General features: G+C 52.2%; 10 protein-coding genes and 2 non-coding genes across 12 annotated transcripts; 5 read left to right on the top strand and 7 right to left on the bottom strand.

Moving 5' to 3' along the window:
* Positions 1–156: 156 nt before the first annotated feature.
* Positions 157–227, bottom strand: EV422DRAFT_t49. Its single transcript has one exon. It is a non-coding gene; the product is annotated as a tRNA-Gly (tRNA).
* A 769-nt stretch (positions 228–996) lies between these two features.
* Positions 997–2,180, top strand: EV422DRAFT_357993 (Snf7-domain-containing protein). The gene is made up of 6 exons (XM_053066616.1): positions 997–1,135; positions 1,202–1,293; positions 1,378–1,521; positions 1,591–1,744; positions 1,821–1,927; positions 2,045–2,180. The coding sequence occupies exons 1-6, from the start codon at positions 1,102–1,104 to the stop codon at positions 2,159–2,161; spliced, it is 648 nt and encodes a 215-aa protein (XP_052927551.1). The 5' UTR covers positions 997–1,101; the 3' UTR covers positions 2,162–2,180.
* Positions 2,181–2,341: 161 nt separating this feature from the next.
* EV422DRAFT_521250 (uncharacterized protein) lies at positions 2,342–3,610 on the bottom strand. Its single transcript, XM_053069741.1, has 3 exons — positions 3,329–3,610; positions 2,935–3,231; positions 2,342–2,850 (listed from the first exon to the last, which is right to left on the bottom strand). Exons 1-3 carry the CDS (start codon positions 3,473–3,475, stop codon positions 2,551–2,553), a joined length of 744 nt encoding a protein of 247 aa, XP_052927552.1. The 5' UTR covers positions 3,476–3,610; the 3' UTR covers positions 2,342–2,550.
* Positions 3,611–4,065: 455 nt separating this feature from the next.
* Positions 4,066–5,183, top strand: EV422DRAFT_358257 (uncharacterized protein). Its single transcript, XM_053066617.1, has 2 exons — positions 4,066–5,092; positions 5,180–5,183. The coding sequence occupies exon 1, from the start codon at positions 4,209–4,211 to the stop codon at positions 4,737–4,739; it is 531 nt and encodes a 176-aa protein (XP_052927553.1). The 5' UTR covers positions 4,066–4,208; the 3' UTR covers positions 4,740–5,092; positions 5,180–5,183.
* A 1,126-nt stretch (positions 5,184–6,309) lies between these two features.
* On the top strand, positions 6,310–9,242 carry EV422DRAFT_521268 (acetolactate synthase). The gene is made up of 6 exons (XM_053069742.1): positions 6,310–6,656; positions 6,751–7,107; positions 7,184–7,887; positions 7,954–8,537; positions 8,610–8,852; positions 8,919–9,242. The coding sequence occupies exons 1-6, from the start codon at positions 6,508–6,510 to the stop codon at positions 8,985–8,987; spliced, it is 2,106 nt and encodes a 701-aa protein (XP_052927554.1). The 5' UTR covers positions 6,310–6,507; the 3' UTR covers positions 8,988–9,242.
* Positions 9,243–9,419: 177 nt separating this feature from the next.
* EV422DRAFT_t48 lies at positions 9,420–9,523 on the bottom strand. The gene has a single exon. It is a non-coding gene; the product is annotated as a tRNA-Asn (tRNA).
* A 211-nt stretch (positions 9,524–9,734) lies between these two features.
* On the bottom strand, positions 9,735–11,772 carry EV422DRAFT_521274 (GTP-binding protein ypt1). The gene is made up of 8 exons (XM_053069743.1): positions 11,444–11,772; positions 11,300–11,341; positions 11,064–11,136; positions 10,945–10,992; positions 10,837–10,884; positions 10,535–10,762; positions 10,354–10,457; positions 9,735–10,288 (listed from the first exon to the last, which is right to left on the bottom strand). The coding sequence occupies exons 2-8, from the start codon at positions 11,311–11,313 to the stop codon at positions 10,189–10,191; spliced, it is 615 nt and encodes a 204-aa protein (XP_052927555.1). The 5' UTR covers positions 11,314–11,341; positions 11,444–11,772; the 3' UTR covers positions 9,735–10,188.
* Positions 11,773–11,855: 83 nt separating this feature from the next.
* Positions 11,856–13,185, bottom strand: EV422DRAFT_521278 (ubiquitin-related domain-containing protein). The gene is made up of 4 exons (XM_053069744.1): positions 13,102–13,185; positions 12,875–13,003; positions 12,348–12,788; positions 11,856–12,281 (listed from the first exon to the last, which is right to left on the bottom strand). The coding sequence occupies exons 1-4, from the start codon at positions 13,129–13,131 to the stop codon at positions 12,183–12,185; spliced, it is 699 nt and encodes a 232-aa protein (XP_052927556.1). The 5' UTR covers positions 13,132–13,185; the 3' UTR covers positions 11,856–12,182.
* Positions 13,186–14,878: 1,693 nt separating this feature from the next.
* Positions 14,879–15,478, bottom strand: EV422DRAFT_504703 (uncharacterized protein; the record flags this gene model as incomplete). Its single annotated transcript, XM_053068445.1, has 2 exons — positions 14,879–14,997; positions 15,070–15,478. The coding sequence occupies 2 exons, from the start codon at positions 15,476–15,478 to the stop codon at positions 14,879–14,881; spliced, it is 528 nt and encodes a 175-aa protein (XP_052927557.1).
* Positions 15,479–15,585: 107 nt separating this feature from the next.
* Positions 15,586–16,693, top strand: EV422DRAFT_521281 (acyl-CoA N-acyltransferase). Its single transcript, XM_053069745.1, has one exon. The coding sequence runs from the start codon at positions 15,838–15,840 to the stop codon at positions 16,498–16,500; it is 663 nt and encodes a 220-aa protein (XP_052927558.1). The 5' UTR covers positions 15,586–15,837; the 3' UTR covers positions 16,501–16,693.
* A 55-nt stretch (positions 16,694–16,748) lies between these two features.
* Positions 16,749–18,154, top strand: EV422DRAFT_358498 (peptidyl-prolyl cis-trans isomerase-like 3). Its single transcript, XM_053066618.1, has 8 exons — positions 16,749–16,908; positions 16,987–17,047; positions 17,136–17,190; positions 17,279–17,298; positions 17,358–17,451; positions 17,528–17,595; positions 17,660–17,778; positions 17,847–18,154. Exons 2-8 carry the CDS (start codon positions 17,045–17,047, stop codon positions 17,980–17,982), a joined length of 495 nt encoding a protein of 164 aa, XP_052927559.1. The 5' UTR covers positions 16,749–16,908; positions 16,987–17,044; the 3' UTR covers positions 17,983–18,154.
* A 227-nt stretch (positions 18,155–18,381) lies between these two features.
* Positions 18,382–20,301, bottom strand: EV422DRAFT_358650 (F/Y-rich N-terminus-domain-containing protein). The gene is made up of 9 exons (XM_053066619.1): positions 20,113–20,301; positions 19,938–20,045; positions 19,850–19,867; positions 19,712–19,782; positions 19,546–19,652; positions 19,170–19,479; positions 18,813–19,113; positions 18,639–18,743; positions 18,382–18,582 (listed from the first exon to the last, which is right to left on the bottom strand). The coding sequence occupies exons 2-9, from the start codon at positions 20,028–20,030 to the stop codon at positions 18,529–18,531; spliced, it is 1,059 nt and encodes a 352-aa protein (XP_052927560.1). The 5' UTR covers positions 20,031–20,045; positions 20,113–20,301; the 3' UTR covers positions 18,382–18,528.
* Positions 20,302–20,838: the final 537 nt, after the last annotated feature.

Raw genomic sequence — 20,838 nt, forward strand, 5'->3', positions numbered from 1 at the left:
ATCGACCTCGGGGTCCACCTGGGCGGCCCTCCTCAACGACGCATTCTTGCAAAAATGGAACCTTCCCTACGCATCAGACCTTCTTTCTGACAAAAAGGTTTTTCGGACGCCAGAAGAAACAACTGGAATGCATCCCAGGCGTCCCCGATGCTACTTTGCAATGGCCGAGAATCGAACTCGGGTCTACCGCGTGGCAGGCGGTAATTATGCCACTAAACCACCATTGCGCCGATGTGTGCGGCACGTTTCCATGGCGTTGAAATCTTAGGGTGCCAAACTTCCCGCATGGAGGCGCGCTTGGGATCCGAGAGAGTGGAAACGCGCGAGACTGCGCGAGTCGTCGTCGTGCCTTGGGTCCATCGATTCATATACCAGCTCCTGGCGACGAGACTTGCGCAAGTTGACGATTCTTCGGACAGAAGAACGCAGACCAGCTAAGGGCGGTGAAGACGGTAGACAAGGGTATATCGTGGTATGTGTAGTCTGCGGATAGAGCGTAGGAAGGAACGACAATGTGCGCGGCGAACTGGTAGGTGGGGTTCCGAGACAAGCAAGGGAACCTCTGCAGCATCCAGAAACGTTGCTCAACAATGTCGCTACGAGAGCTACGAGATCTTTCAAAGAGATCGCTACGATTTGCGGATAACGTTCGTGGGAAAAAGGGAAACGAAGTAGAAGGAGCTCAGTAACACGTTTGTCATCCAAACACAACCTACAGTCACGTGCCCTTGGTCGATTTATTCGCGGGGCGAAAGGCAATCGGCGAAAGTGGTGTTCGCTGCCTGTGGCGACCGTCGGTGAAAGAGTCAAGCGCTCTAATCAAGTACGGAGTACAAATTGTGGGCCTCATCTTTCAACAGAAGTGTAGATAGAAATGTGGTGAGGAAGATGGACCGCCGGCGAAGAGGGACTAGCGAGGGAACACGTTTTACGCTTATTCCAAACAAGATGGGCAATAACGCGCGCGAGTTTCCTCAACAGGAGGAGACAATGCCGGTCGTCCACACGGTCCAGCCTCCTCAAGACGGTGACAGGGGTGGGATAGTCTGCGTCACCTGCGTCCAACTTCGACAGGAGTTGCCACTACGATAACAGGCAGCCATGAGTTTCATGAGAAAGCAGCCGACGGTCAAAGGTAAGCTAAGACCCCATGTCGCGGTGAATAGGGAGATTCTGTGTTTTGACCTTGTTCTTCCCAAAGAGCAAGTCCGGACAACCAATCGCGAAGTGCGAGGGATACAGCGCGACCTAGGCAGGGATAGGACGGCTCTTGAACGGCAGGAGCGGCAGCTGGTGGGTTGCTTTATATCGGAGCTGAGACCGGAACAGAGAAAAAGCTTGGCGTTGTCCAGCTGACGAGGGCCTTGCTTCTGCCAGATTGCCGATGTCAAGAAATGCGCGAAGCAAGGGCGCACGGCGGAAGCGAAGATGCTGGCGAAGCAGGTACATCAACTGCGGCAGCAAATGGACAAGAACACGAAAGTGAAGTGTCAGGTTGGAGGGTTGAATGTGCGGGCGGCGGTAAGTAACATGCAGATGCTCGTCTTCTCGTCGCCGTACGGGAGTTTGCTGATTCGTACCGAACAACAGGCAATGGCATCTGGTGTAGCGAACGCCAAAGCGATGGCAGGCGCCACCCGAATAATGGCGGCTTCAAATAAAATGAACGACATGCAAGCATTGCAATCGACGCTGAGCGAATTTGAGCGGCAAAACCTGGCTATGGACATGAAGGATGAGATGAGTATGTCGAACACCTAGTGTTGCGTATCCCGGGGATCATCGTATCGTGAAATGCATAACGGTTTCATTAATCCTAGTAAGCGACGTACTGGATGGCCTCATGGATGAATCTGATGACGAACAAGAGTCTGCGGACGTCTTGAACGCCGTGCTTGACGAAATTGGATTGGATCTGACAACAAATGTAATGCCTGGTAATGCCAGGGCGAACGGGTCAGCCCTTTCTCTGACGCGTAATGTTCACACTTGGCGCTGATCCAATTCTCTCGCCTGTTCAATACGTTCGATCTCCACCATTTAGGCTGCCCAAGTACCACGCACAAAATTATCATCCGGACAAAGCACACCCGCCGCTTCCGTCGGTGATCGCGATACGGATCCTTTGATGAAGCGATTGGCGGATTTACGTGCCCAGTGATGGGAACACACAGAGATCCTGCGCGGAGGGCTTCATATCACGAAAACTTCCTACATATGCAGAAAGTCGATATAAGCACGTCTCCAACTTTCTGCCGATCCTTGCATAGTGTAATAGCCAGTGTAATAGCCAGTGTATTTCTTTCGAAGGCCCAAAAATCATTCAGGAAAGAAAAGTGGTAGCGACATCGGGGTATCATGCCAAAGGGCCACAAGTCTATAGGGCCCAGGAAGTAACAAACGACTAGCCTACAGGCGGGTATCGCCGATCGCCGGCCAAAGCGAAACCGGGTTCGGGGGGGATTGTTGTCAAAACAACACGGTTCAAATATAAGTCTGGCTGCCCAAAACGCTGACCCCACTCGGAGCCCACTCAAAATCCAGCATGCCTCAATGGGGCATTACGTGCATGTAATGTCCGGGCACGCCCTGCCGACACTTCTCGCAGTCTTTCCTAAACCCCATGCTGAATAGCGTCCGTTGCGGCGTTCCGGGACTGGACGTCAATGCCCGCCCTAGTGGCTCGGGTCCCTCCATCATATACGAGCTTCCAGTGCTTAACGTCCGCTGGGGTGAGGGAACGGGTGTCGATACAGGGGCGAGACCTGGTCGACGACCCATTGGAGGAGACATGCATATTGACATGGAATCCGATGCTGATCTCCTCATTTGCGGTGATGGTACAGAAAGCTGTACGAAAGGTACAAAGTTTAGTATGCGGTACGTAAAACCGTGCGGAGGTCACCGAACACGAAGATTGGCATAAGATCTTACCATCTCATCATCCACCTGCATAGGATCATAGTTTCTGCAAGCCAGCAGCTCCCTCTGCACGTCTCCGAACCCGTACGTGCCTTCGCCCATTCGCCCTTCCTCCGATATCGACCCCAGAGGCTGTGACGGGAGTAGCTGCTGCAAATGCCGGGATAGTTCGTTTTGGAGAAGCTGCGGATCAAGCCCTTCAGAACTCCGTCGGGGGTGGTCCGGAAATGGATATGCCATCGTTCCTTCCGCCGGCGGTAGGAATGGGTAGACGGTATTCATGTCGTTCGGCTCACGGTGTACACGTTTCTATAAGAGTTCAGAAACGAAGCGTCTGGTTCAGGATCAGGCAGTCGCAAGCCAATTTCTTCGCCTCCAGCCAAAGATCTCTAAGCTTTCAACGTACATAACAGCCCAGCTCCTCGACGTCGTCTTCCATGCCTTTCCGTTTTCGCCGCGGGGACGGAGGAGTTCGAAGCGGGCTGCGTGGGAAAGTTCCTGGTGGCCCTGGCGCTGATAGTGTTTCCATCGCCGTCGGCGAGCTGTAAGCCATTATGGAAGTACGGCTGACACCGCTGCAAGGTTTAAAGTACCGTACACGGCGCTGATATTCAAAATGTCAAGGACATGACCGAGTGGAATTCTGCATTGACTGAGCTCGTCCCTGAGCTCGTCCAGGAGCTCGTCTTCGACTCCGGGTCCTCGAACTCCTCGAACGCGTCCACTCTTTCTGGGTGTTTCTTCCCTCTGGATTCTTTGCCTTCGGGACGTCCAATGCCATCGGTGCACTGTGAGTGAGAAACCGCATCATCAGCTTTCATCTGACAAGCCGCAAGTTTCACTGTTGAGAACCGCTTCACAGACGGAAGCAGTAGCAGACCGAACGCCGGAGTCAAGCATGGAAGTGCTTCTACGGAACGTTCTCCGCACCGCTAGAGTAAGATGCAACATAGTACGAGTCTGACAATAGGAATCGGACGTAAGGGGAGGCGGGGCTGCTCCAATTTTGAGTGTACATACAAACTAACAAGGAGAAGTAAAAGGAGCGGGCGCGGAGGATCCCAGATTCAAGAGGCGGTCAGGCACCTCGACAGAAACCGCAGGACTCATACGAAGGGCAGAGCTTCAATAGACACAGCAAGGGATGCATAAGCATGGCAGAACATTAAAGGCACTATAAGCAGAGCGGAATATTTACGCGAGTGGATATACGTGGCTGACAAAGGACGAAAAAAATGAGCAGCGACACGTTGAGCGGGAGAAGAACCGACTGCTCGTAGGGTTCTATGGTGACTGCGCTGACTTCCATCAGCATCACATTGCACAGATGGATCAGCGCCGGTGTTGATCCACCTGTGCAATGGATTAGTGGACGCTGGTCAGGGATCATCCGCGAGGATTTCACATACAAAGACCATTCCATTGCAATCAACACAACGGGTTACGCCGACGGGAATAAAGGACCACGTTCGTCGTCCACCCTTGGGGCCTCGGATGGAAAAATGGCGAGTTGGCCTTTCCTTTTGCTAGTTGCGGATGCGGAGCGATCGACAACATGTAGATGTCGCAATTGGGGTAACAGCACAAGATTCGAAATTGAAGAAGATGCTACGGTGCTTCTTGAAATGAGCGGTGATTTCTTCTCACAGAGACCCCGCTTCCCGCCTTGGTTGTCGGGAGGAAGAGCAGTCGGCGGCGCAATCGCGGAGGATTATGAACAACAGGAATTGAATCGAAAGCGGTGTTTGCGCGTGCGATGGATCGAACATGTCTCCCTCCATGATGTAGAGGACTCGTCGCTTGGCATCTCCGCCTGACTGAACTCCAAGGTCATCCTGCTATAACACAACGCGGAGAAGATCTCGACATTGCGGAAGAAGCTATGGAGATCGTTGGGCAGGGCGGTGAAGGCCTTTCCCGGTTGACCGCTACTTATGGCGATTCCTGCGAGTATCTGGTATCGAGACTGACAATGAATATAGTTTGAGACAATGGAAGGGATTGGTATGATGAGTGCTCCAGTCAGCTGTTGGTGTCCCAATTGATTTCATTGTGTCTGCTTAGGCGGGTGATGTTCTGGGCGACCTGATGGCTTTGTCGAAGGAGATCCCATGCGCAGGCAGTACCAATACTATCCTGTCTTTTTCACATAGCTCGCGCTGATATGCTGGTGAGAATGTTTCCGTATTTCCTTTCTGTGCAAAGCGCGTTCTTCTGATTACTGAATCTTTCCGTCGTCTCGATCTGCGTCTTCTAGTTGAGAAAGCTTTTCCAGTATACAAGTGCTTGGAACCCCAGGAGCACGGAAACGGTCTCCGTTGGGGTCACCAGGGTCGTGGTAACAGTCGTATGGTGAGAGCCAATCCCGGCCGTACAGGATTACAGGGCGGTAGACGCTGAGTGTGCAGAGAACCCTGGCGAAGCGAGCCATTGACGTCCTCGTCGCGTTTGAGATGTCGGTGGGGCTCGATAGGGAAATCCGAAAAAGCGCGGCAGGATTCCAGTCTCTGGTTGGCTTTGTGTGCATCCCCGTTTGTTGCTTCAATGACGCTTTCTGATCACTTTCCCCATGTTGATTCAGCGATTGCGGGATACGGCAACCAACTGCACGAGACCGCTCACAAACGGATATGAACGCCATCTCGCATATTTGCTGCACGGAACCGTGTGCGAGAAACATGTTGGAAACGAGGAACCTTGTCTTCCAAGCGTTTGTGCTCTGGTTTCACTTTCTCGATCGTACTGTAAGTTGTTCCAGATTGGTACCACGGGATGCACAGCAACTCGGCATGATGGAGAGCGGAGTAGCATCCGGCCGAAACGAGAGTTCCCATCATTCTGCTCCTCAAAGGCGTAGCTAGACTCGAGTAGTAAGAATTGGTTACGGAGGACGAGGCTCTACAGTACACAGTCAGTGAAATGAAAAAGTGGATGCCTGTGAATCCCTCATGTAACACATTTTCCCACGGCTTTCCGTCCCCGTTGCGTGTCGGACGTGGCGGATCGAACGGGGAAGCCAAAACGAAACGGCCGACCGACCCTTTCTTTGGACACCCGAAGATTGAGGTGGATGGTTCGCAGGGATCCTGGGAACCGTCGCTCACCATTGGGATTGGTGGAGTCGTGATTCGTGAAGAGGCCCCTGGAAACTGCCCTGGAAAACCCTCTTTTAAGGCGCACATGCCGGTAAGGTCGCGTGGGGATCGCAAATTGAGGGTGTCACACTCTTTGATTGTCCATCCAGATAAGGCCTTGCAATTGCCAAAAAGCACATGCGAATGCGATTGTTACATGCGGGTGGCTGTGCCGCGGACAAGAAACTTGAAAGTTGGGAAGATGGGCGATGGGTGGTGATTGTGATGATTCATCCATTCGACTCGGGCAGCACCCGCAGGAAAAAAGTCATAATTCTCAGTGCGGTCCCTGGACAAATATCCGTCTCGCAATCAGCACCGCCCCTCCTTAACGCACATTCGTAAGAGTACTCCCGTCGCTGCTGCTCGACCTCGCCAACGGACTCTCTCCGCTCGTTATCGCAACAGGCCTTGGCTTCACAGATCATCACCTTCCGTATCAACAAGTACAATGTCCGCGGTTACAGCGCGTTGTGCGCGGTCCAGAAAAGGAGTGCTGAGCCTTTCCTCAAAGGTTCCTTCCCCGTCAGCATGTGCGAACGTTTTGGGCGCAAGTCGCTATCCGTTATGTCAGAGAAGACAGCAAAGCTCCATCGCAAGGTAAGTCGAAATGGGCCCTGCAACTGACTCTGGCGCGGAAGAAGTCCGTGGGAAATATCCTAACTCGGCCCTTTTTCCCCCTACTTCGGAACAGCCCTCAGCACGAAGACGTTTCCCACGATGCATCGCCTCAGTTCTCGTCGTCGCAGCATATCAAGGCCAATCCCGTTACGGCATCGAGAACCTCCGCGCAGGTCCACTCCCCGGCACGCAACCGCTTCACTCAGCAAGGAAATTCCCCAGACGTTGATACGTCGTTTATTGGGATGACGGGAGGGGAGATCTTCCACGAAATGATGCTGCGACATGGAGTAAAAACTGTTTTTGGATACCCAGGGGGTGCAATTCTGCCCGTTTACGACGCAATCTACAACTCGGACTACTTTGACTTCGTCTTGCCTCGGCACGAACAAGGCGCAGGGCATATGGCAGAAGGCTACGCTCGCGTAACGTAAGTGATTTCTAAGTGCCGTGGTTTTTATCGTTTGAAGTTCGATCCTAATCTAACGAACTTTGGTTCCATACAGAGGGAAGCCTGGTGTGATCCTTGTGACATCAGGGCCCGGGGCCACAAATGTCATCACGCCCATGCAGGATGCCTTGATGGATGGAACACCGTTGGTCGTGTTCTGTGGTCAAGTCCCTACCACCGCTCTCGGAACCGATGCTTTTCAGGAAGCTGACATCGTTGGCATCAGTCGTGCGTGCTCGAAGTGGAATGTTCAGGTCAAAGACATTGCCGAATTACCACGCCGCATCAACGAAGCTTTCCACATTGCGACAACGGGCCGACCAGGGCCCGTTCTCGTTGATCTTCCCAAGGACGTGACAGCGGGAACCTTACATAAACCGATCGTTGGCGGCGTTGGACCAGCTATTCCTGGAACAAGACCTCCGGCAGCCAATCACGCACCATCTCGCATTACAATGGAGGCCATCGCCAAGGTCGCCAAAGCCCTCAATCGCGCGGAGAAGCCCATATTGTACGTCGGACAAGGAATTCTCAACTCTGACGAAGGGCCGGCAATTCTTCGGCAGTTGGTCGAGAAGGCCAACGTGCCCGTTACAACTACGTTGCAAGGTCTTGGGGCATTCGACGAAGAGGACCCACGGAGTTTGCATATGCTCGGAATGCATGGCTCGGCATACGCAAACCTGGCCATGCAAACTGCCGATGTAATCATTGCTCTGGGAGCACGCTTCGATGATCGTGTGACGGGAAATCTGAGGAGTAAGTTGGGCAACCTTCGGTCAAATGTCTTCTGTCGGACAGCAAGTAACCTTTATCCCGCCACAGAGTTTGCCCCTGCCGCCAAACAAGCCGCTCTGAAAGGCAAGGGAGGAATCTACCACTTTGAGATCATGCCAAAGAACATCAACAAGGTCGTTGAGCCCACCGTCGCTGTCGAGGGTGACGTAACAGCCAATCTGAAGCATCTTATTGGGATGGTCGACCATCGACCAAGAGAATCATGGTTCAACACGTTGGCTGACTGGAAACAGAAATACCCCTTTTCGTTCTCTAAAGCGGAACCTGGAGCGCCGATCAAGCCTCAAGCCGTCATCGCCGAGTTAAATAGGCAGGTTGCTAACCGGAAGGAGGAAGTCATCATCACCACCGGTGTCGGCCAGCACCAAATGTGGGCCGCTCAGTATTACCGGTGGAGGTCGCCAAGAACTTTTGTCACTTCTGGGGGTTTGGGAACCATGGGTTTCGGTTTGCCTGCCGCCATCGGCGCCAAAGTTGCTGCACCAGAGAAAATTGTTATCGATATTGACGGCGACGCGTCGTTCTCTATGACCGGAATGGAGCTTATGACTGCCAGACAATTCGACATCGGCGTCAAGGTGTTAATTCTGAACAACGACTTCCAGGGAATGGTATGCATCTCACTCGCGGGAAGATCTTCTCCTTGTTATACTATGCTGAAGTCACACGTCCCTTTCGAATAGGTCAAACAATGGCAAGACCTGTTCTACGACAAGCGATACTCTGCCACAAAAATGCACAACCCCGATTTCGTCAAGTTCGCCGAGTCCATGGGATGCAAGGGTCTCCGGGCACGCACAATGGAGGAGCTGCCAGCCGTGATGGCGGAGTTCCTCGAACACGACGGACCTGTCCTCCTCGACGCTGTTGTATGCAAGAACGAGCACGTGTACCCTATGGTGCCTGCTGGAAAGGCTTTGCATGAGGTGTGTAGCATGTAATTCATCGCAGCAGCCATGGGTAGTACTGATATTCAACGTTTCCCTTCGCAGATGGAACTGGGCCACACGGAGATCCACGAGCCAAATCACAAGTTCAACAACTCGTATATGGCACCGTGATTGCCCGTCCTGCTCTGATCGGCGGTCTCACAGCCCACCCCATCGACCTAGATATGACCATTGTCCATATGTTTGTGTATTTATTCTTTGAGAGGTTTCAGGCGGTGTGACCGGGTGACGAATTGGGGATATTGGGCTTGTCGACATCCTCGTCAATTTTTGCTAGCATTACTTTCGCATGTCTTCTTGTTGACACCTTGTACAGCCCTTTATTTGTGAACAACATGAAAACTCGTTTAATGCCCGTTAAAGTGGACCTCTGTCGACTATGTCCATTGTGCGTGCGGGTGGATGCTAAGAAAGCGTCATTGAACTACGTGCTCCAGGCCTTAGCCTTATCACACCCTTGCCCAGAACGTCCACAGCACTGCACGCAAACATCCCCGTCGTATGCGTGCCGCGAGCGAAAGTTTGGGAAAGGGAAAAAAAAAACGCTCCTGGGCAGGCTTGAACTGCCAACCTCTCGATTGCTGCTTGGTGACACAATGTCGCACAAGATAACAGTCGAACGCGCTAACCAATTGCGCCACAGAAGCTTGGATGAAAGTTAGACCTTCAGCGTACATTATATAATGTACGTTGCCCGGAGGACATTTCAGTTGATGCATTCATCGTTCGCAGAAGGCCTGGAGGCGTTGCGAGGTATACAGTACTGCCAATTATTCGGCAAGCCACGATCTCACGCGTAAGAGGGTTCCCATAGCATGGGCGGCTTGTGTGCCACACACTGGTGCTCACTGAGGGAATCTTTTGTGAAGGCGATGGACATAAAGATTATGTATCGTCGGCGTGTGTAGGGAAGATGTCTTCGCACTCATGAGGGATGCATTGAATACCCCTCCGTCGAGGCGAGATAATCCCTCGTTGCCCGAACTGATCGAACATGCCCCATCCAGCGTAATAAGCACCGAAGGACGTCTACTTTGATTATGAAGCATACATGAAATGTAGGTGACAAACGTACATAAACGTCACGCAACGACGAGAATACGGAAAACAGCCGTAGACATTTGGTTGGAGGCGTTCAACAAGTCTAGGTGGGGATGCTTTTCCCCAACATTATGCCTCCACAAAAGATGCGGAACGGCTGGGTCACGCGGCCTACGAACGTGTGGAAGATTTGGCGACTGTTGAATCGGGAGCCCCAAATTCCGACGGCGAATGTCGTCCCAGTTGCGCTAAATGGTGGTGCGATCTACTTTCAGCAGCATCCTCCGGCTTGTTGCGTTTGTACCTTTGATCCGGCGCCGACTTGGATGTTTCCCTTGTTCGGCGCCGCGGCCGGGGCTGACATGCCCATCCTACAAGAGAAACCGTATGTCAACAGGGTTTCCGCGCGTCTCCTTTAAGCAAGAAAGATATCCACCTATCCTTGATCTGCTTTGCCATTGTCAAGAAAGCTTGCTCTACGTTTGTAGCGTTCTTTGCACTAGTCTCCAGGAATGGGATTTGCAAGTTGTCCGAGAATTCCTATGGAATCCCACGAGATTAGCACTGTGTTTGGTTACACGCTGTTGTCTGCAAGCCTATCAATGTAGATCACGAACCTTCGCGGATTCGTATTCCACCACTTTCTTGTTTGTAAGATCGCTCTTGTTTCCGACCAAGAGCTTGTTCACGCCCTCGCACGCGTACCGGTCGATCTCCTGAAGCCATTGCTTCACGTTGTTGAACGTGTCCTGGTCCGTCACGTCGTACACAACAATGATACCGTGGGCTCCGCGGTAGTAACTAGAGGTGATGGTACGGAAACGTTCCTGACCAGCCGTGTCCCACTTTTTTCCCCGATGTCCGAAAGTAAGCGTCTGCAGATAGCTGTAGTTTCGGAACTCGAGAACGTGCCACTCACGATTTGGAGCTTCACAGTCTTGCCCTCCAGCTCGATAGTGCGAATTTTCTGCAACGTTATTATCGTCAGCCTTTAGTATAACTTCCGCTTGCGGCCTGATCAACTCACAAAATCTACTCCGATGGTGCTGATGTAGCTCTCAGTGTAGGTGTCGTCCTATATTTCCAACGTTCCAGGTCAGCCGTCCATTTCCCCACATGCCAAGATATCTGCTTGCAAATACGAACCGCAAAACGCAGCAACAAGCAAGACTTTCCGACGCCAGAATCACCGATGAGGAGAAGCTTGAAGAGGTAATCGCTAAAAAGTAGGTTCGTTCGCACAGTGAGCATTATGTCCGTGACCCCGTTATCGCGTCGGCCCGAGAGGAACCAGAAGACCACATCCTCCTCGATCCATCTCCTCCTCGATCCACGCCAAGACCTCAACCGCCATTGAGCGTCTCCGCCTCTCTCGTACTCACTATTCGGGGTTCATGTTGCAGATGTGGAGATGGTATCAAAGACTAGGTGTCGAAGTTGAAATGTGAATGTGCCCCTCCCTTTCCCACGCAGTCCAGCAGGCTCGCGACGCCACCTCCTCTAAAGTCGAACCGCTTATAACTCACTCTTGAGGGAAGTCGTATATGTGTAACGTCTACTTGGGAAAGATCCCCGCCGCGTCAGAAGATGGTTAGCGGAGTTTTCCCTTTCGCAGACGTCGGACAGCTCCAAGCATAATAGATAGCTACCCTGTGGTCGCAGATACGAGCCTGAAGTGATGGAAGGGGTTTAGGGCGGTGTTTGCCGTGAGAAAGTAAGTCTGAGATATTTGCGGAGTTGGTAGCGAATCGTAAATGGAGCGGCGGGGAACCGTTAGTGCAGCTGCCTCCTTTTGTTCCCTCATCATGATTTACCCATGCTAAATCCCATGAGGATGTGATGACGAACTGCCGCTAATCGAGAAAGCGCGATTCTCAACTTCGGCCTCCGCCACATTTCGCAACCTTCCATGTGCACTGTCAGTGTGCACATGGTTAGCGTTACCCCGCAGCACAGTCTCGCAAGCAGCCTTTGTGGGAGGAAGCCCTCGCTTTGCATGCCACTGTGTCCATATGCTGCAAGCCTTTCGAGCAGCAGTACTCGAATTATGGACTTTGTGAGCGTGATGCCTCATGAAACTTCGCAAATGTAACTCATGGCAGTGGCAGCGGTACGCAAGATATCTGTCTTAAGTCCCGGCTTCCGTTATGCCTCCCCGTCGCTACATGAGCTAAGCTAATTCGATCAAAAAGGAACTCCGGCCACATGTAATGCAAGGATCGGTCCACGCAGGTATCAGTGAGCGGATGCTGTTACAGATAATGACTACGCCGATTCGGCCTCGGCCTTCTTCAATGCATCTCGTTGGGACACCGATAATGGACCGCAAAGACCATGATACGCCCGCACAAACTCATCGAAAAGCTGCATAAAGAGTTGGTCTGGGTTAGGAGGACGTGTTTCCTTGAAAAGCGAGTCGGATATCCATACCGTTTGCGCATTGGCAGAGTCCTCGAAATGTTCGTCGATTACCGTCCTGAATCCTTTCCACAGAGCGGGGTCCTTCCCCTTCGCCTGAAATACCGCCGCGCTCTCCGTCTCCTCCGGTTTCTTCGCAGCCGTCTTCTCGGCGTCAGTCGTGGGCACAACCGGCTTGGCATCTGCGCTAACACCAGGCTTCCTCAACAGATGAATAGTCGCCCCCGTTTCAATCCCATAATCCAGCAGAGTCTTGTTATCTGACAGGCCCTTCCCACTGAAAACAAGGCGTTGCGCTGCAATAGCCACACCGGATTCAGCTGCAATACGGGCCTTGAGGTCTCCGATCGGTTCCAGGCGGGATACTCGAAGCGTGAAGGGTTTGTCCCCACCCTTCAAAGCTTTGATGGTGATTTCGGCCTCATTCGCGGAAGCGGGTGTTGCCGAGGTTTCCTGAATTGGAGGTTGGAGGTAAAATGTACGTCAGGTCTTGTCTGCTTAGAATCCCCAACACTGTACTTTACAAATTGGTTTCATACCCTCAGTGGAAATGGTCTACTCGCCGGAGGTAGCTGTGCTGTGCACTCTGCCGGAGAAGGCTCGTAAGTCGGCTCATATCGACGTGGCCGACTGGCGATCTGCGATAGCCAGTTGCTGAAGAAAGCGGCCTGGGCAGAATGCGGTTTAGTATTTTGACTTCTTGAACGATTCAGGACCCCACCCAATCTTAAGTGGATTCCCACAGTTCTCAACTGAGAACGCTCACCTCGTCCGCTGGGTTCAGTGTCAAGTTCATGTTGTCGTTGTTGCGTTCAGAAGTTACGAGACGGGAGTGTTGTTATTATTGACGTTGAGGCGAGTTACAGGACTGGAGCAATCGAGCATCGAGTTACTGTAGAAGACGCGTGACGGGCAGTCGGACTTTCAAAATTCGAAGACGAACGATGCTGGGAACGACACCGTGTAGCTTGTAGTTACTTTAGTAGGCTTCGTTCTCACAGAAGGGATCTGACAAAACCACTCGCTTCGGATTCCAAAGACGAAATAGGAAATAACGGCTCAGAGTGTTCACACGCCCCGTATGGCTTGGATGAGCACTTTTCATCAAATCTTCTCAATCTCGGGCCTTCGCAAGATGCCCAGTACGCCACGACGGCCGGCACTTGGGTATAGAGGTAGGCATTGTGATTTGGAAAGTCTGTGGTCCACTCCCACGACTTCATTGTCTCCGGGTCAGCGATGCGTGTGACTGACGGTGTCCAGGTTCCTACGTACTTACGCGGAGGATTTGTCGATTGCGCTAATGTGGAGATGTAATTTAACAGCTGAGCGAGGTATGTTTCCACCTTCCTATCGCCTACAAGGGAATTTTTTGCCTCCCGACATGCCTGGACATGTTGCTGCGAACACTTCGCCGCGGTGATACTGGGGTTTGTCTGCTCTCGCATCTGCTCGTTCCTGATACATGTTAGGGACCTGACGCTCTGGCAGTCTCGAAAATATGCTCGACTTCCATAAGTCTCCTCAACCCATACATACTTCGCACCCCAAGGAAGAATTCAACCTTATTTACGAAGCGACCGTGACGGATACATCTGGGAACGACTTCCATTTCATCGCCGAAAAGTTTCTGCCCACAAGGATCCGGTTCCACTATGGTCACGCCGCTGCAAACCCCGTCGTGGCGCAGTTCGTGCGTCGCATCGCCTTTGAGCACAAGGTTACGTTGGTTACCGTGAAGCCTTGGAAATGCAGTGCTTGCAAAGACGACTGCACCATCCTCCTTAAAAGCCGAGCATTCGTTTATCATCTACCGATACAATACATTATCGGCAGTGCGATGCATTGCTGCCGGCAAGGGGGCGAGTGCGAGAGCGGAGCTCGTTTGGCGGTGTCACGAAACGCATTGCGAGGGAAGTGGATGCGGGTGCCACCACATTGCGGGTGAACTTCTGCGTGGAATGTGGGTCGATACCGAACTCAAGTGCCGCCGGTACAAGAAGGTATGGTATTGCGAGCAGGCTTGCCACGAGCATCATTGGCCCACACACAAGTTGGAGTGCCGTAGGCCGGACAAGTGAACATGGTGGCGTTAGAGATGACATGTCTAGAAAAATTCCTTTCCAAGTATGCTAATGTACACATAGTTGGTAATTTTCACAATGACGTCCCTTCTAAGCCAGTGCAGAAGGCCAGTTGGAAGGAATGTCTAATATATGGTGTGGAGGAGTGCTACATGCGGCTTTCCGCGAGGCTCCTTGTATCCGCTCCCAAATTGCACAGCCCATACGCAGGCTGACGGGACCAGCGGGTTTCCCAAGCAGAGACGTTTCCTCACCCCAACGCTGAAGGAACAGGTTTGTTTCCATTCCGACTAGCTGGGATGTCGCCACCGATCACGGAAGACGTCATGCGGTCTTGTCCGGGCACACTGCCGCTGGACAGATATCGAGAATTGGTATGCTGGTGATACCGGGCTGGCTCATGATTCTTGTGTCGGCGCGGAACAGGTATGTTCGTTCACCTTCTCGTCGGTGCGGCCATCATCCTACAGCCCGCGATTTGCCCTTTTTGGAATTGCTCTTCTTCGACTCCGGTGCGGCGACAGGTGGTATTATATCTTCCAAGAACATCAACTCGACGTTTTCCGCCACGGCTTTTGCTGCAAGTCATTCCCAGTTCGCATTAGCAAGGGATGTCCGACGCAAACTGCCAAATTGTGCGGGAAACATACCAAGATCAGCATGACTCACGGTCTTCCGGCCTGCCTCACGAGTGTATGCATAACTTTGAACCGCGAAATGTTCAAGGAACTTCTGAGCCGCGACGCTGACGGCCAGCACGGCTTCAGTTCCGACCATTTGAACGTCCCTGTCGATTTTCATGACCGACCTCACCCTTGCCTGCGGAAACATCGTTTTCGTGGGGTCGGACTCTTCGCCGTCTTTTGGATCTGAGGCTTCCTTTGGCTCTGAGGGCTCCTGTTCTGAGGCTACCTTCGGCTCTGAGGGTTCATCTGCCGTGTCCGTGTCAGCTTCATTCATCAAGGTTGCCGCGACTGGTGGAGATGTTGGAGCCACTTGCTTCCTAAGATCTTCCATCGGCGCTTGGTCCTCTGGTGGGGCGGGGATCGAGGAGGTCATGCTTCGCTATACGGGGGTGCTGTGCTGTGTGTATTTTGATGCAACGGGCTTCAGAATTGAGCAAAGGGACGAACGAACAAAAAGCGCAATGCAGGACTGCGTTGGAATAGATGCCCGAAATGTGTCCGAATCCACCCGGAAACACGGAACGCGCGGAAATGGGCGACTTGTGTGTGCCAGTGCGGGTGCCAGTCTGCCACTTCGTGCATATAAAAGCGTCCCTCTCCGTGACGAACTCCGAATGGGCGAGTTCTTGGTTCTTGGTCTCTGTCCCAAAAGAAAAGCCTTTAGTCCTTCTGAACCACCTTCTATCGATCACTCGTCCTCGTCCGCCAAGGTATACATAATCCTCCGGCAAAATGGCGGACCTATCCCACTTCCAAGATATCAAGCTTTACGGCCCTCGACTATCCTTTCGCAACACCTCTCTCGAAGACGTCCGCAACTTTACTGCTACAAACTCAGACCCGCGGGCAATGCAACACCTTCCCATGATGCTGAAACAGTGGAAGGAGGAGGAGATAGCACAGCAAATTACCTCCCGAGTGGAAGAGCAGAAGCTCGGCAAAGCCATTGGCCTTACGATAGAGACGAAAGACTTTGATCGCCAGTTCGTGGGGAAAACAGGATTCCGTCAGATCGATATTGGAGCCAAGATCGGCGAGTGGGGCTTGATCTTGGACCCAAATCATCATGGAAAGGGGTACGCCTATGAGGCGATGGCTGTAGTGATTGGCTTTGCTTTCGAGAAGTTGGGGCTGAAGCAAGTCATCATCATCACCGCCGAAGGGAACCTACCCATGCGCACGGCGTGCTCATCTGTGGGCATCAAGGAGAGCAATTTGAAGGAGGTGATAGAGGCATTAGGCACCGTGCCAGAAGAGGTGACGACCGCTGGCGGAACAGAGACTTTACAGTTTCAACTGGAAGGACAGGTCTTGTATGCGGTCTCCTCTACCGAGTGGCCTGCGGTGCAGGAGCAGCTGAAGAAGAAGATAGAAAAGCGGCTGGCATTCCAATAGTATACATTCATCCGTATACCTTTTTAGACATTAGACTTTCATATGTAATGCACAAAGGACCCTCTTTTCCATCTCAATGATCGCTCCTGCCTGTCCTCGTGGCATGGTTGGTAATAGCGGCCCGGGATGGCATCAAGCATCCCGTTGTAGCGGGGATGCAACGCCGTCCGCAACTTGTTCATAGTCAATCTCAATAGGTTCAAAATGGAATAGTTTTTACCAGGGAACAGGTTCTCAGCGCGGGTTTCCGGTTCTCGGTAAACCCTGAATTTTTCAACTTGGTGCTGTTGGCGATTCGAACATCCTTCCCAACTTTGCACCTCCCTCTCATAATTCTTCCAACCTCACACTGTCAGTCTGCACATCTGCGTGCAAAAATCCCTTTCCCCCTTCTGGTAGCCCATCTGTGTAAGTGTCGTCGCCTATTCTCCCGTCCTCAACTCCTCCCCGGAAGACTCACACGGTTGTCTGATCTGTGTTCCCCAGGCTTTCTGCAACTCAACTCTCTCCCCGGGGGTCCCGAGCCCTACTTGCTAAAATCATTATGGTACGTGGGGCAGATGAAACTAAAAGTGTTGAAGGATGTCCCGGAGTTAGCACCTTTATTTTTGTTCACTCTGTGTCCACCTTGTCAGTCGGTCACGTTACATACCGACCTAGGCGACATCAAGATTGAGCTCTTTTGCGAAGGTATGTGAGTGATCATACGGACTTCGCCAGGGATGCCTTCTGAGTCCATATTGAATTGCTTTCCATGGTATTTCTTTGTCTCTTATAGCAACACCAAAAACAGCCGAGGTATGTTTGAGTAAAGATGGGCGAATTGACGGCCTCTGAACATCAATGTTATCTTGCAGAACTTCCTAGCGCTATGTGCATCCGGATACTACAACAACAACCTGTTTCACCGGAATATAAGAGGGTTTATGGTGCAGACCGGTGACCCAACTGGTATGTCGGGAATTGCAAATGGGCTTTGCAGCCTTAAAACCCAAGAATGCTCTGCTTATGGTTTATGACTTGAAAGGCACGGGGAAAGGTGGAACCTCCATTTGGGGTCGCAAGTTCGATGACGAGATCAAAGCAACATTGAAGGTACGTTCAGGAAATGCCTTTCCGCGCAGGAGTGCTTGCAACTAACGCCCCAGAATCACCATAGCATAACGCACGAGGAATAGTGTCGATGGCCAACAAAGGCCCCAATACAAACCTGTCACAGTTCTTCATTACGTACGGTAAACAATCCCATCTGGACTCGAAATACACTGTGTTTGCAAAGTACGTCAAATACCTTGTGAGATCATATCCTTGATGCCACTGGGGCGACCCCTAACGCCTATTTCCAGAGTGATAGATGGATGGGAGACACTGGATTCTTTGGAGAAGGTGCCTGTGGACGAAAAGTCGAGACCGGTGCAGGAGGTTAGGATACGGAACGTGACGATACACGCGAACCCGATTGCGGATGCTGTAGGGAGATAGGAGACGTTGAGCGATTGTATATATATGGCGTGATGCCCAAGGCGTATTCACCAGGCAAGATTTGGGGCGGTGTGAATTCTATTGACATGACATGGGCGAGTCGTGCTGTGCTCAAGGCGTATTCAACAGACAGCAACGCGCAGATTTGACGTCTATTGACATGATATGGGTGTCGCATGAGTCCTGTCTGAGCCTATTCAAAACAATCGGAGTGCCTTCTACTGACATGATGTGGGTGTCGCATGAGTCCATGTATCGATCGATACAGTAGGCAGCATCCCCAAACCAAAACTGGGTATCATCCGCGCGAAATAGATGTTAGATCCGGCGACCAGATGAGTGTATCAATCACTCAAACCCGAGCTTTCGCCGTTATCCCTCCGCATCTCCTCGACCTGCCGCGCGCTCCCAGCGCCATTCCCTAATATACTCCTCAGAGCCTGGGCCATCAAGTCGTTCCCTTCCAAACTGTCATCCATATCTGTACCTCCACCACGCTCCACTGGGCTACGACTACCATACGGACTATCTGCTAGCGACAGATCATCAACGATTGCACTTCCCGTTTCGGAGAAATCGGGAACGTCCGATGCAATTGTTCTGGGTGATGCGATAGCGCTGCCGGTGTTTGAGGGCAGCATCAGAGCTTTCTTGGCGGAAGGCTTCAACCCGGGGTTGTCTGGCGGTGACGCGGATGATTGTCTTGTGCTGGATTTATCGCCTTTCGTCCCTCCTCGCTTTATCGGTTCCTGTTCCTCAAACTAAGAAGACGTGACGATTAGCATCTACATGCGTTTACATATTCATGTTGGCGACTCAAGTCAACAAACCTTTTGTGCCACGTAGTTTTTGCAAAGCTCCACCCCTGGAAGCTCCTGTATCAGCGACGCTATCGTAGGGTGCGCAAAGCCGAAGTAGTCTGGTCCGGATGCGCTGTTGCTGTGTTCCCGCTTCCGGAGGGCATTCGCCACCTTGATCACTGCCGTCCATGCTCCAGTTGCCGAGGTTGCCGTTACGGCTTTTTCTGGAGCGTCCTCCGGTACGATGTTGAACCGTGGACCATCTCCCCCGTCAGTAATTGAGCAAGTGTAAACGGTGCCTCTCTCAGGGTTCACCATGCTTGCATAGGTCCTGCGAGGTACGGTCAACCAAATGCCGTGGCGATATGTCATGATGCGGCGGCTCACCTCGACGCTTTGTATCCGACGGGATAGATATATCGCTCAGTATGGAAGTTCTTCCGGTCATGCACGATAGTGCCCAGAGCGTAAAGAGTAGTAATTCCCAGATGTAGAGGAAGGACAGGGTTGCCGAACTCATCCCTGGGCACAGGCTGTATCTTGCGTAATTTGGACGTGAACGGTTTTCTTGTCGTTCCTTTCTTCGCTCTTGCGTTCGAAGGAGGTGGAGATGGCTCCCGGGATGGCAGTTGTGACAAGTTCGTTGCACCTTCTGCTGTCCTTTGCCGTTTCGCTGATGGAAGGTCCTGCGAGCCATCTAAGGGCAGAAAGTGTGGCAATCAGCGGTCAGGCGCGCGTGAGGACGGACAGGTGTGACCCCTACCTGAGGATATATCAGACTCGGAGTCTGTCTCACTAAGGGAGGAGAGGGCAGAGTCGGACGAGGAAGTAATGGGTCCCTCAAAGCGGTCGAGTCGGTCTAGAAGCAGGCTTAGAGAATGGACATCAGAACAATGAACTCATGGATAGGATGAAGTGCAATGACTCACTCTTTCTCACGCTTCAGATGTGAGATTTTCGATCGGGCTTTCTTCAGCTTCGAAGAGAGGTGGTCATGCTCCTGTCGGATGTACAAGTCGTCAGGTCCAGGCATCACAGAATGCGGGGCTCAGCAGACGTCGCCCTACCTGCAAGACATCCTTCATCTAGATCGTTTCATAGATCAAGGGAAGAATAAGGTCATGTATCGCGCGTATCGTATCAAATTCGCCATACCTTCCGCTTCAACTGCCTATATTTCTCTTCATTTATGCTTGTGCTCGAACTCCCTTTCTCTTTCCTAGACCTCGACGACGTTGAAGGTGCCATGATGACGCCAGGTTCCTAGACACACCGTAGACGTGAATATCGGGCTTACGCCGAATTTTCGCGAAAGTTTGGACAGACCTACCGATTAAGCCCGGCGGTGCGGCTCAGAGTTCCTCCGAACCGTGTGTTGAGGAGCCTAGATGCTGACGATTGTATGTATTAAGTTATATCCTCTCCCTATGGACGGGTGTTGAGGATTGGTCCGTGCGCTTGGGTTTTATGGTACTCCAAGTCCTGCGTTCGAAAGTGCGGGACCGCCTGGAGAGTCTGGAGGCCGTTCTAGAATACGTAAACGAGGCGCACAGCAGAGTCTTTCCAGCGAAGTTGCGGGGGGGATTTGTTTTACGCGGGGCAGTCGCCATTGCGCAACTCGAGCTCAGCATCCTGCTCAACACTGGCTCAACACGCTCAGCAAACCCCCCATAACGGCAAATCTGCTTCGACTCCTTGTCATTTCAGCAACACGACAAACAAATATGGCGGCTGATCCCTCGAACCCCAACCCCAAACCCACCGAAACCTGGGCAGCAAGGGCTCGTCGCGGCGCGGCTGGGTCAATGTCGCAGGGACATCGAGGCTGGAGCTCTACATCAACCTCCGCCAACCCCGCTCCATCATTTTCGGGTGCACGACCAGCTCAGTTTGCTATTGCGGAGGAAATTATGGAGGAACGAATTCTCGGGGCGAACGGGGGCGAGACAGGCGAAGAGAGCGACGGACTGCTGGCGGAAACCAACACGGCCCACAGTGTTGGACCAAAGAATGAAGACCAGGACCAGCCGATTCGGTAGATATTCAAAATGGCAAC

Source organism: Fimicolochytrium jonesii (assembly GCF_025526975.1).
Source record: "Fimicolochytrium jonesii strain JEL569 chromosome Unknown EV422scaffold_5, whole genome shotgun sequence".
Classification (NCBI taxonomy): domain Eukaryota; kingdom Fungi; phylum Chytridiomycota; class Chytridiomycetes; order Spizellomycetales; family Powellomycetaceae; genus Fimicolochytrium; species Fimicolochytrium jonesii.